At 42.7% G+C, this 13,315-nt stretch overlaps 1 protein-coding gene across 4 annotated transcripts in view; it reads right to left on the bottom strand.

Moving 5' to 3' along the window:
• Positions 1-13,315, bottom strand: part of LOC118625177 (sterol 26-hydroxylase, mitochondrial) — a 66,734-nt gene that overhangs the window by 4,711 nt on the left and 48,708 nt on the right. For 3 of the 4 annotated variants that reach the window (XM_036253722.1, XM_036253719.1, XM_036253720.1), the window contains exon 2: positions 1,336-1,526. In XM_036253722.1, the coding sequence (XP_036109615.1) occupies positions 1,336-1,526 (191 nt within the window). Of the gene's footprint in view, positions 1-1,335; positions 1,527-3,319; positions 3,424-13,315 lie in introns of all 4 variants that reach the window. The other variant, XM_036253723.1, reaches the window with a different exon arrangement.

Genomic DNA, 13,315 nt, shown 5'->3' with positions numbered 1-13,315 from the left:
GTTTTGGTCTAACTCTGAGCCTTGAAGTCCGGAGGTGGCCTGCCTTGGCGAGAGCCTGAGGCCCACATCTTGCCCTTAGGGTCGGACATCAGTTAAAGAGCCCTTGAAGAACAGACATTCTCTATTCTCTTCCCAGAACTTTGAATAAAGGGTCCAGGAACTGTTAAGTTCTGAAACTACCCATCTGTGAAGGAACCAGGACAAAGACAGACAACCATGTAATGGGAGAACGGTGTAAAGGCATCAAAGACAGAGGAAACAAACCCTCCAGCCACTGGTTCCCTCTCCCACAGTGCCACGTTCTAGAGTTCCAGCCTCAGAGACCTTCTCCACCACCTAGTTGTGTCACCACTGGCAAGAGATGCAAAAAGTTCTCTAGTCCTCAGTTTCTTCATCTGTACAATGGGAATAAACGTCTTTTCCCTGGGCATGTTGTGAGGATAATATTCAATAATAAATGTAAAAAGACTAGCCTGATGCCTGTCATGTCATAAACACATAGTTACTGTCATTTTGCTGCTGCCACCACCAGGATTGACTTTAGTCCCTTAAGAAATGACTAAAACGTGGAAGCCAAACAACTAGGGAAAATGAAAAGCCATTCATTGTTTTTGGAGCTCTGTTAACATACTATAGCCAATAAAATAAATAAATAAATTGTAATATATCCAATTACAGCCTGTGGCATTGGGAATGATTTATCACTAGTGATTCTCAATTAATTTACCTCAGTTGGCATATGAGTATATAACAGACTCAGCCCATCCTTCAATATGTCACTGCCAAAATAATCTGAACTTTTCTAGGTATAACTTCAAGACTAGAACATACATCTGGCTCTGTGTATGGACAGCATCCATGAAAATGATATCTAACAAGAAGCATACAATACATAATTTGGGAAATATTTTTTAAATTATATTGAGCCCTCCCAACTAATATGGTAATGATGTTTTTACAACTATAAACAGATATGTCCCATTATGATTTGAGTTAGTATATTTTCAACCATAATATAGAATAATGGAGCTGGTAAGGTCCTAGAGTTACCTTGGAGATACTCTAGTCCAAATTTCCCATTTTACATATGAGAAATGTAAGGCCAAGGAAGGAAAAATTATTCATTTGTCCAAAGTCATACAATATACTAGTGGAACAGTCAATGAATGGTCCCTGGGCTTTAGTCCATCCCAGCCACTGCTTTCTACACTGAATATCACATTCAGAAGATGCAGGGAGATCCTACGATGCCCATATCTACCGGTTGCCCAGTGCCACTGCCCTTGGGCCAGAACCTCTGGGGCTCTGTTCCAGTCCCTTCGGGCCCCAGCTCACGTGGTAAAGGGCCCATACGGCAGGCCCTGAAGGTCCCGGTGCTCCTTCCATAGATCCATGTCATTCCGTACTGGGTACTTGCCCTCTTGCCGCATCACTTGCTCCAGGAGTGGGGCACTGGCCAGGTTCACATGGGTCTGAGGTCCTACACGAGATATCCACATTGGACCATACTTGGCCTTGCACAGCACCTGTGGGGTTCAACCAAAGCTGAATAACAAAGCTCAACCAGGCAGGCACTTCATGGAGAGAAGATGGGATGGGGGAGTATCTGGTAGCCACACCACAGCAAGTGGGCTACGCAAAATCACATTAGGTGGGAGGTAGGCACTGGGATGGCCTGTAGTTCCAGAAGGAGAACACTGGAAACAATGAGCACACAGGAGTTGTAATACTGAGAGCAATCACTAACTAGAGGAACTGAGGTCCTTAGAGGAACAAAATGTGGGGAAAATGGAGTATGTGATGAACTGAGGTACACTGAGGTATAGATATTTGGGGTTTGGGGTTTTAGAGAAATTGAGCCCTTTGATGAGGTATAGTAGAATGCCTATGGCTCCTCCATAGAAGTATTTAAATCTACTGCAGCTTGCGGTCAACAGGATAAAGATAAATATGTAATCAATAAGAAAAAGAAACACAATTACAAACTCCAGGATAAACAAAAAGCTGAATGAGAAAGAATCCAAATATGAAGTATACTATGAGGTGTAACAAATTATTTTAATAAAAAAATTACTAGCTGTGTTAAGTAATATAATTCTCAAATACTTTATCTTAGAATTTCTAAAGCACTTGACAATACCCATAGCATCTATGAAATGGACATTTCTATGATGTCTTTATACCTGCTGAAAAACGAGGGAGAAAATAAATGTCTTTTGGTTTAGGGAGGGCAAAATTTTTATTTATTTATTTTTTATCCTCACCTGAGGACATTTTTTGATAGTTTGTTCAGATAGAGTGGGAGGAAGAGAGAGAGAGAGAAACATCAATGTGAAAGGGACGCATCGAGTGGCTGCCACCCACACGACCCAACCAGGGCTGGGGACAAACTGCAACCAAGGTACGCGCCCTTAGCGGGAACCGAACCCGGGTCTCTCCAGACCGCAGGCCAATGCTCTAACCGCTGAGCCAAACTGGCCAGGGCGGGAGGGCAAAATTTTTAAACAAACCACAAATAAATTTACTGACTAATTTACACTTATACACTGAAAGCAAATGAAACAGTGGTTTCCCAGGTACTTCATTTTTCACAGTCTGTTACTAAAGAGATTTTAAGAGAATCAGAATCTGCTCCACTCTAGAAATTAGGCCAAAGGGTTTCTGTAAAAGAGACATCAAAATCATAGACATCTATCATTCAAATTATAGAAGGCACTTCACCTAACTCACAGTCTAGAAATACGCCAGTCTTATTGGGTCTTACTATTGGCAATAAAAACTGGATTCTCTTAGGATCAATGCAACATGATTCCCCTCAATATATTATCCAGTTGCTCAGAATCCACCCTGAACTAACAGTCCATTCTGCCAGTTCCCAGAAAGGCAGCTTTGACAAGCCCCCAACATCTATTTAGGCTTCTTTTCACTTCTACCTCCCAGCAATGCCTGCCAGTGTGGTATGGTTTTGAACGGAGATTCTTGAAGAGAATCAGGCATATTCATACATTACTGGTGAGAATCTAAAATGACATAGCCCTACATGGAGGACAATTTGTTAATATCTCTAAAAATTACAAACACATTTATAAACAAAGTATGGAACATCTACATAATTGAATACTATATCACCTTAAAAGAGAATAAAGCAGCTCCTTGTGCACTAATATGGAAAGACAGACAACCAAGATAGATTGTTAAATGGAAAAACATGCTATCTTTTGTCTAAGAAAGAGAGGCTAAATAAGAATGCACAACATTTGCATTTGCTTTTACAGAGAAACATTAGATCGATACATCAGAAACTAGTTAAAGTGATTACCTGTGGGAGGGTGGAGGAGACAGTGGGAGTAAGACTGTACCATGTAGATCTTGTTTTATTGTTTTGAGTTTTGAAATATGAGAACGCATTCAAATTTTTTAAATCTAAAGGAGGAAAAAAAGAAAGTGTTTTCTGAAACAAAAAGTCACCCACCATTGATCAGGTAATTCAAGAAAACAGGAAAGCTTTGCTGAATCTCTGAATTCATGTATACACTCCTTAGACTTAGAAGTGGGCCTTAGATATTCATTTTGTTTATTTTTCTTAAAGCGTCCATTTAAAAAAAAATACTTTTCTTATATATCTATTTTTGTTGATTAAATTCCATAGGAGATTTATCGTAAACAAAAGCTTAATTTGTGTTTTCTGTTTGGTTTAAGATATTAATAACTTAATGTTATTAGTGATAAGAATAATAGCAAATATTTCATGGAGTGTAGCATAAACTGGACACTATCCTAAGCATTTTATTTATAGTAGCTCATTCAGTCCTTACGACAGCTGTGTGATGTAGGTTTCACAGGACCAGTCTTATAGATGAGAAAATGAAGGCCCAAAGAGGTTGCTCAAAGTCACTTGACTGGTGAGTCAGAGTCAAACTCAGATCATCAGACTGGAGGCCATGCCCTCAACCACTCACTCCGCTGATCACTGAGAAAACTAACGAGAAGCAAACTCAGGCCCTTTAAAACTACATGCTGTTCAAAGCACCACAACCACGCCATATCACCCAGGGTTTCTCCCAGCACTGTTGACATCTGTGGCTGAAAAATTCCTTGTTGTGGGAACTGTCCTGTGCACTGTAGGATGTTTAGCAGCCTTCTCTGGTCTTTACCCACTAGCACCTTCCCAGGTTATGACAACCAAAAATGTCTCTAGATATTGCCAAAACGTCCCCAGAGGGGTAAAATCACCCCAGGTTGAGAACCTCTGCAATAACCCCAATCTCTTAATATGTCTCTTAATTATTTAATTTTAGAGGACTCGTTTTAAGAAATAATATCTCATTTTGAAAAAAATATTTATCTGAAGTTTGGTTTCTTTTCCTTCTGTTAAGTTCAAGTAAAATTACATGTCACATTTTTATAAAAATGCAAGCAAATTTTATGTCTGAGTCACAGTTTATAGGCAGTTTACTTTCTTCTTTATGCCCAGATTTGTTTTTCAAAATTTCTACCGTGTGATTTTGGAATAAGGTGGGGGGGGTGTCATGTTTGAAAAGACTAGACCAATAACCATTTACTCGGGTACCAGCTTCTCCCCTGGAGTCCAAAGACTCTGCCCCTACTTTCCAGCTATCATTTAGGGGGTTTTGGGGACATTTCTCCCTTGACCAAGCCCGACTTTCTTCCCTTTACTTTCATATTCTTCTCAGTTAGATTACCCAGTGGAACTTAATGAGGATCTATTTATGTAAGAACCTATTTTAGAAAGACACCAGAATACTTGCTGAGAGATGTGTGCTGTGTCTGTGTGCCAACCATTAGGGCCGTAACCTGAGCCCGTTAGAAAGTCCCAAGGGTTCTCAGATAGGTCCTAAGTACCATTTGGCAGAACCGAACCTCCTAGGGATCCTCTCCAAGATGCATGGCAGGGCTGGCCTCTGCTAGGTGACATTCCACAGAGGGAAAGTATTGAATTCATTCATTAAAACAAAAGTGTTTACTGATATAGAAAGATATTCATATTTATTTTTTAGTAAGTGACAAATAACAAAAGAGAATATATGGTATGCTTTCATTTTATTTATTTTTTAAAATATATTTTTATTGATTTTTTTAGAGAGAGAGGAAGGGAGAGAGAGATAGAAACATCGATGTGTCTCACATCATTGGCTGCCTCCTGCATGGCCCCTTCTGGGGATCAAGCTCACAACTCAGGCATGTGCCCTGACCGGGAATCGAACAAGGACCTCTCAGTCCATGGGACGACGCTCAATCCACTGGGCCACACTGGCTGGACATGGTATGCTTTCATTTTAGAAAACATGAATATGTAGGTGACACATGGGAGAAAGTGTGGAAGCTTATTCACCAAGGACAAGCAAGCAGGGACAACGCTTACTTACTCCCAGGATCATGTGTGTATTTACGGATTCATTTCACAAATGCTTATTAAGCACCTATGTGTACAAGACACTCTGACATGTACAGGGTGTTAGGATTATAGAAGATTTAGATTTTCTTCTTTTTGTGTCCTTTTATTTTTCTGATTTCTCGATTTCTGCAAATAATTCCAACTAATTCAAAATGACACTCTCTGTTAAATGTGGTATGTAACCACAAATAATTAGCATGTAACTCATATTTATGTGACTTTTTTTTTTAAAGGGGGTCATTTTTATAGGAAAAAAGTGCCTGTCCCATTGTCATGCGTTTTCAGCTCAGCTCAGCCATCCACATATCAGCTGAGGAGTCAGGGACTACTTGGCAGTAGATTTTGTTCTAGCTTCAGTCCCAACACTAACAGCCTTTGTCACTCTGTTGGGTAATAGCTTCACCATGGCACCCTCCCTACCTTGTGTCCATATACACAAAGGCTTGAACCCAGCCTTCTCTGAGTCTTCAGGCTGAACGCCCGCCCTATAATCCTCCAAGAAGGCAGAGGACTGGATGCCAGCAAGGAGCTGCCTTCAGGCCACCTGGCACTTAACTCCCTGTGTCCCCTAGGAGGCTGTCATGAAACAGTTTCTCATGTTCTGTGGGTTCTGCCTTACACCCCTCAGAAAAGAGGGTGTCTTCTCAACAACGGGTACATACCTTGCATCGCAGTCATCTGGCCTCTTTTGTTTCAGGGTTGTCCTTTTGTGTGTGGGGGACAATGGTCTTCGAGAACTGGGACCTTTGGTTCATTCTTCTTTTCACTCTCTGTGTAAGCAATGAACTGTCTAAATCTAAACAGGCACCATTGTATCTTTTCTGGAAGAATCCGTTAGGGCCTTGGCCTTGCCTTGTCCAGTGTGGGAACTAGACAAGTTTGGTGCCCAACGCGGAGCTGGTAAAGTTACAATGCTCTTTTAGGACCCAGTCAAGTAGGAGATAAATGGATTTCTGGGATCTAGTAGCACGTGGTGTGGCTACATGTATGTGTGGGTGGGGAGGAAGTGGTAGGGGGAGGATATTCCCACTAGAGGATGTACAGTTCCGGTTAGGACAAATCAGACTAGCAGTGCAGAGGAGTGGGGATCTTCCCACAGTCTCATCTACGCTGTCAATATGTGGCCACTGAAAACTAAAAGTAAGTGTAAAACTGCGCTTTCTGGGAGTGCACCCTCCCCTCTCCCCCATCCCGGATTCCCAGAGCTTCTGGCCACTGCATACTTTCTGAAGTGCCTGTGTTAAACCTCTGAGCCCATGTTTCTGTAAAAAATGACTGATCGCTTGGGGCAAGAATTGCAGTGCAGAGAGACAAAAGGGAATGTGATTCTGTGAGTGTGAAGCCCGTGAGGCCATTTCCTCCTATGAACTGTTGCAAAAATGTGAAACCAGTAACAAATGCTTAATCATGAGCGTTCCTAAAGTATTAGGCAAACTTCTCTGATGTCCAAAGTTTTCATTGTATAATGTCTTGTTGATTGGTAAGTTGAAGTTCCCCAACCATGACAATGTCCATGGTTTTCTGGAAACAATGTCGGTGGAACAACATTGAATCCCTCTAGCAAGGAAAAACTGCTGTCTTTCATCAACTAAAAGGTAGATGTTCCTGATATAAAAGTTACACCTCCTGCTCGTGAAGATAGACTCCATGGGGTTTTTAATCCCTTCCTCCCCAAAGCTGATAAGGTTACAACATCTTTTTGGAAAATAGACAGCAAGACTAGCAAGGTATAGAACAGGATCCTGGCGGGCATTAGCATACTCATTTGCTGATGTGTTTAGTGACAAGGTGGCAAAGGTCTTTGATCATTGTTCCTGAGAGCCCAAGTGAGTTAGTTGTGTTGGTGTTTAGAGTAAAAGAGAAGAAGGCCCCATAAACATTTTTTAAAGCATTTCATGGTTGCTCCTTACCCTTCTGTATCATTAAGAAAGTGAAACTGCTTTGCTTGGACAGGTAGCCATGATCACAGATAAAATACTCCCTGGTTATCAAGGGCAGTTAGCTCATCAGAGATATACTGAGGTCCCTTCTTTCAAAGGGAAGGAAAGAAGAAATTAGAGACAAGTTTAGACAAAAACCTAATGAGATGCTAGAAGTTGGGTCGCACCGTTTTACAGAAGAGAAAGCCACCCAGTTCTGCCAGATAAGAAGGAATAGAAATCAATTCATCACCTAATGACCAACCCCATGCTCCTAGCCACCCTGGCTATGAACAGCTTAGCTGATGACATGAGCATGGAGGAAGAATGAGTAAAGACTGATCATGGCTGGTTGTACTGGTTGTGCTGAGTCTTTACACCACAATGAAACCATCATCTGAGAAGCCCCATGGGTGATAAGAGGGGAAACTATAACTTCCCTTTGGGCCCTGTAACCCTGGTCTAGCTTTATAATAGAAAACATGAGTGCCCAGATGATGAAATAGTCACATCAGGCCTTTGAAGACAGTGAAATCTTCTCTTGCAGCTCAGAGATAGACTCTGAAAAACTAGCTCTGGGCAACAAACTTCCCAGGACAGCAGCCTGGACACAGACCAAGATAAATGCCCTTCAGGCTAAAGGGGTGTTATAGGTTGAATTGTGTCTCCCCAAAATTCATGTTGAAGTCTTAACCTCAGTACCTGAGAATGTGATCCTTATTTTAAAGTAGAACCTTTACAGAAGTAATAAAGTTAAAGTAAGGTCATTAGGGTGGGCCCAGATTCAGTATGACTTGATGGCCTCACAAAAAGAGGTAATTTGGATGCAGACCTATGCGCATACAGGGAGAATGCCACATGGCCATGAAGACCATCATGTACAAGGCAACAAAAAAGGCTCCTCTCACAGCCCTCAGAAGAAACCAACCCTGCCAACACCTTGATTTGGGGCTTCTGGCCTCCAGAACTGTGACACAATACATTTCTGTTGTTTAAGCCAATCAGTTTGTGGTACTTTGTTATGGCAGCCTTGGCAAGCTAAGACAGGGGCAGAATGTAGAAATACAGGGATCCAGAATGATGAAATGCCGTAGGAACTTAACTTTTGTTTATATCAATTAGCCCATGGTAAAAGTGGTTTCATTGTATACTGTTTTGCTTAACAGTTATAGAACCTAGTGACATGGTAAATGGGAACTTACTGAATATGTGTGTGTGTGTGTGTGTGTGTGTGTGTGTGTGTGTGTGTGTGTGTGTGTGTAGAGAGAGAGAGAGAGAGAGAGAGAGAGATTTGTTTTCTTTTTTAATCCTCACTCGAGTATATTCTTCTATTTTTGTTTAGATAGAGTGGGAGGGAGAGAGATGAAGAGAGGGAGAAAGAGAGAAACATTGATGTGAGAAAGGTACATCAACTGATTGCCTCCCACATGACCCCAACCAGAGCCGGGAACGAACAGCAACCGAGGTATGTGCCCTTGACTGGAATCGAACACACAACTCATTGGTCCTCAGGCTGATGCTCTAACCACTGAGCAAAATTGGCCAGAGATTTAAGGAAATGGCTTATACAATTGTGGAGGCTGGCAAGTCTGAAATTTGCAGGGTAGGCCAGAAGTCTGGAAATTCCAGCAGGAGTTGATGTTGCAGTCTTGAGTCTGAAGGCAGTTTACGGGCAGAACTCCTTCCTCTTCTGGGGACGTTAGTCTTTTCACTTAAAAGCCTTCAACTAATTGGATGAGGCCCACCCACATTATGGAGGGTAAACGGCTTCACTAAAAGTCTACCTTTACAACATCGTAGCTGAGCCAAGTTGATGTATAAAAGGTTCGCTGTAAGGAGTGCCCGGCTAGCTCAGTTAGTAGAGCATGAGACTCTTAAAAGGTTCACAGTGGATGAGTCTTTGAGCCTATATAGACACTCAAGTGGTTATAATAGATGCTGCTGAATGTATTGTGGAAGTAGACATATTCAATGCATATAATTCTCTTTATGGTAAAGCAAATTCCCAATGAGGAACTGCCCCAATTAAAACAGTGGTAGTGGTCCTGGTGGGTTTTGCTCAGCGGTTAGAGCATCAGCCCACAGACCAGAGAGTCCCAGGTTTGGTTCCCACTAAGGGCACGTACCTCAGTTACAGTTTGTCCCCAGCCCTGGTTGGGGTCATGTGGGTGGCAACCAGTCGATGTGTCTCTCTCACATCAATGTTTCTCTCTCTAGCCCCTCTCTCCCTCTGGCTCTACCTGAAGATAAATGCAAAAATGTCCTCGAGTGAGGATAAAAAAAAAGAGTAAGTTTAAAACAGTGGTAGTGGGTTGAGAAGACCACCAGGAGTCCACCCAGTTCTCCCTGCTCAGCCATGTGGTATCAATAAAGTAATATAGGGCCCGGCCGGTGTGGCTCAGTGGTTGAGCATCAACCCATACACCAAGAGGTCACTGGTTTGATTCCCAGTCAGGGCACATACCCAGGTTGTGGGCCCAATCCCTAGTGTGGGGCATGCAGGCCAATCGATGTTTGATGTTTCTATCTCTCCTCCCTTTCTCTCTCTCTCAAATCAATATAGAAACAAATTGAAAAATAATAATAAAAAAATAAAGTAGAATAAGATTTCAGAGAAAGGGAAGGGGTAGAAGGGAAGATCAGTCTTGATCAATGAACTAGACAGACATGCTTAAGAAAACTATTCAATAGACTGTACGAACTGCCCTTCTACTTGGGCCAGTCAGTGCTCACGAGACTTTTGAGCAACATATGTCAGTGACTAACAATTCTGCAGACTGGAGCCCATGGCAAATATATGTGTCTATTTAGGTAATGGCTCTCTAGGGTGTTGGATATGACATTTGCCTGATATCACCACCAAGAATCCCCCATTTGAGAGACAAATGAGTACTGGTGGACACTGAGACTGCCATACAAAGGGATGCTATACCCCAATGTCCCTATCATGAAATGGGGCAAAAATGAGAACAGCAACAAAGTGGCCTGACAAGCCATATGTGGAAGCGATAGTTCCGGGAAAAGTAAACTAAGCATTAAGTGGTTGGTTGCCCTTCAGATGTGCTGATTAAGATGCAGGGTCTATTTCACCCCTGGCAGGGGGTGGGGGGTACAGGGTCTATGCCAACACCTTGAGTTTTTTGGGAGCTTCACCACACTGAGGCTCTTGACAAAGCTTGGGTACACTGAAGACCTAATTCATGGATGAATCAACTAAAGGCCATGGGGTATCCTGGACTGCTGCTACCGTACAGCCACCCAAAAACTGTTGAAACTATGCATGGAGAGGAGAACTCTGATCAATAGGCACAGCTGTAAGCTGTGATACTTGCTCTGGAAAAGACCTCCCAAATTTCACCTTGTTACATTTTCACTGGTTCATGGTGTATGGTTGGTGCCTGGCAACAGAGGGCCTGGATAATCAAATCTTAGCCTCTTTGGGATGAACCAAAGAGGTAGCAGATCACACAAGACTCACATCCCCTGTTTGAGACCCAGGTGGATGCCCATGGAAAAGGTCTCTTTGGATGAACACCAATGGAATCAACAAATGGATGAGATCTGTAGTGCCCATGTAAAGACCATGGCCACCTTGGGTATACCATTTCACAACTCATGGTGATCCATCTACAATTCAAGACTGGGCCCCGAAACAATGACTCCAGCACATGAAGCCAAGGAAGCATGGCAAATATACCCAGACTGCCAGCTACATAGTCCAGTGGTAAAGGAAACTGAGGGTTACCAGACCTGGCCTGTCCTGGCAAACAGACTATATAGGTCCCCTACTATCCTCTCAAGGGTACTGTTGACACTGACTATAGTAGATACCTTTTCAATGTATGGCACTGCCATCTCCATCTGCATAGCACATGGATGGGCACACTATTCAGAGACCCTTCCTTAGGTGAACCATGCCACATATTCAAATCCCCCCAAGAGCATCCAATTAGACAATGGTGCCACCTTTGTAGTAAAAAGTATTCAGCAGTGGGCTGCTCCCTGGGGCATTCGCTGGACCTTCCATGTCCTGGATCATCCCCAGGCAGCAGGTGCCTTTGAAAGATGGGAAGGACTTTTAAAGGAGAAACTGAAAAAATAACTAGACAATCAAGACTCAGTTCCCAGGGAAGCACACACTTAAGAAAGTTTTTATTATAAATGTGGCAATTCACCAGAAGGTGAATTTAAACCGAATTTTTCATTATGAGTTGGGGAGGTGGGAAGAGGCCCAGAAAGGCTAAAAGACACCCAAGCCACATAATTAGCTTTTCTCATCTACCACTTTTCTTCTCACACCCATGCCTTGGAAACCACAGTACTAGAGTTTGCAAATAGCAAGAAGAACCAGGGAATGAATTAACTTGGCAGCTTCTTTTGCCACTGACTATGCTTCCTGCTCTTGGGCAATCATGGATATTGATGATAATGATCATGTATATGAGGTGACAACTCTTCAGATAGTCCTGATGTGGCTCATATGTGAGAGGCGAGAGATATTCTACAATGGTATGAGTTATACAAGGAAGAAATGACTAAGGCACCTCGGGAGAATCCAGGGCTCACATGAAGGTAAGACACAAGGAGGACTTGCACATGGAGTGAAGTGATTACTGGAAGGACTGGTCACGCTGATCACATGACTGGGGAAAAAGTAACACCTCTGGCTTGTGGGACATCTGGGGTCAATCCTGATTGGTTGAGGGATAAGAGAGGGACTTACTCAGCTCTTGTCTACAGGACATCTGGCCGATGTGTCCCAGACTGTCACTACCTACCCTCAACTGACTGCTGGTCAAAGAGACTCTGAACCTAAAAACTCTTAGAAAGTTCCCAAGAGCCACTGGCTTCATAAAGGATCAGCTTCCACTACAGATGACGGAACAAGGTTAACTCTGTTCTTTAGCCTTGTCTTGTCCCAGGTTGCTCTAAATTCTTCAGTATGGGTAGTAAAAGGCAATGAAGACCAGGACTTCTGGGGCCCAGCTGAGGTAGGTATGTGTGGTTGCTGACACCTCTAATTGCCCTCCTAATGGGGAACCTGGCTGCAGGCTGTACTCCAAATAAACTTTGGGCTGTGATAAAAATGATCTCCTTAACTAAATTCTAGTTAGGATCCTTCTCGACTAGGCCTCAAACTTGGCCTAGAAAGACTTGGACACATTAGCATAGTTTCTAACTACTCCAGGTCCCGTCCCTAGGATGACCTTCACCGCTAGGATGAAGCCTCCCTTAAAGTGCCTGCCTAAAGAAACTCAAGGCTGCCAAAAGAATTTGCTGTTTATTCCAGCCAACACCTGCAGATCAGGCCCCGTCTCCCAGCCTCCAGTGGGAGGGTAGGAGCCCAGCTTCAATAAGATCAGCATTATTTAGCAAACCCAGATGAGTGTCACATGAACCAAGCCTCCCTTCCGGCTTTTGTCATTTTTCACTTCCTTGACTCTACTCAAGCCCCCGCAGGTCCCCCTCCCCACTCCTTCATGCTCTATACAATTGGAATGGAGTTCATCTCTTTCCCCTGTTGTCAGTTACTGAATAAAATCCATTTTTCAACACTTTAATACCTTTGACAGTTGCATGTACCTTGAGAACTCAAAAAGTACTACTTAAGCCAAAAAGTGGAAACAACCCAAATATCCATCAACAGATAAATGAACAAATTGCAGTATATCCCTACAATGGAGTATTAGTCAGCCATAAAAAGGAACAGAGTAGTGATGCTTGAGACTTGCTGCAACATGGATGAACCTTGAAAACATGCTAAGCAAAAGAAACCTTTCACAATAGACTACATATTCAATGAGTCCATTTATGTGAAATGTTCATAATAGGCAAATCTATAGAGACAGAAAATAGATTGATGGTTGCCAAGGCTGATGAGGAAGGCCTAGGGAACGTAGTCATTACATAGGGAGGGAAGGGTCATTCCACAGGGAGGGAAGGGGGAAGGACTGTTAAAGAGTGCAAGGTTTCTTTCTGA

The sequence above is a fragment of the Molossus molossus genome, unplaced genomic scaffold, assembly GCF_014108415.1.
Source record: "Molossus molossus isolate mMolMol1 unplaced genomic scaffold, mMolMol1.p scaffold_m16_p_11, whole genome shotgun sequence".
Taxonomy (NCBI): Eukaryota; Metazoa; Chordata; class Mammalia; order Chiroptera; family Molossidae; genus Molossus; species Molossus molossus.
This window is presented reverse-complemented; position numbering and strand designations above follow the sequence as displayed.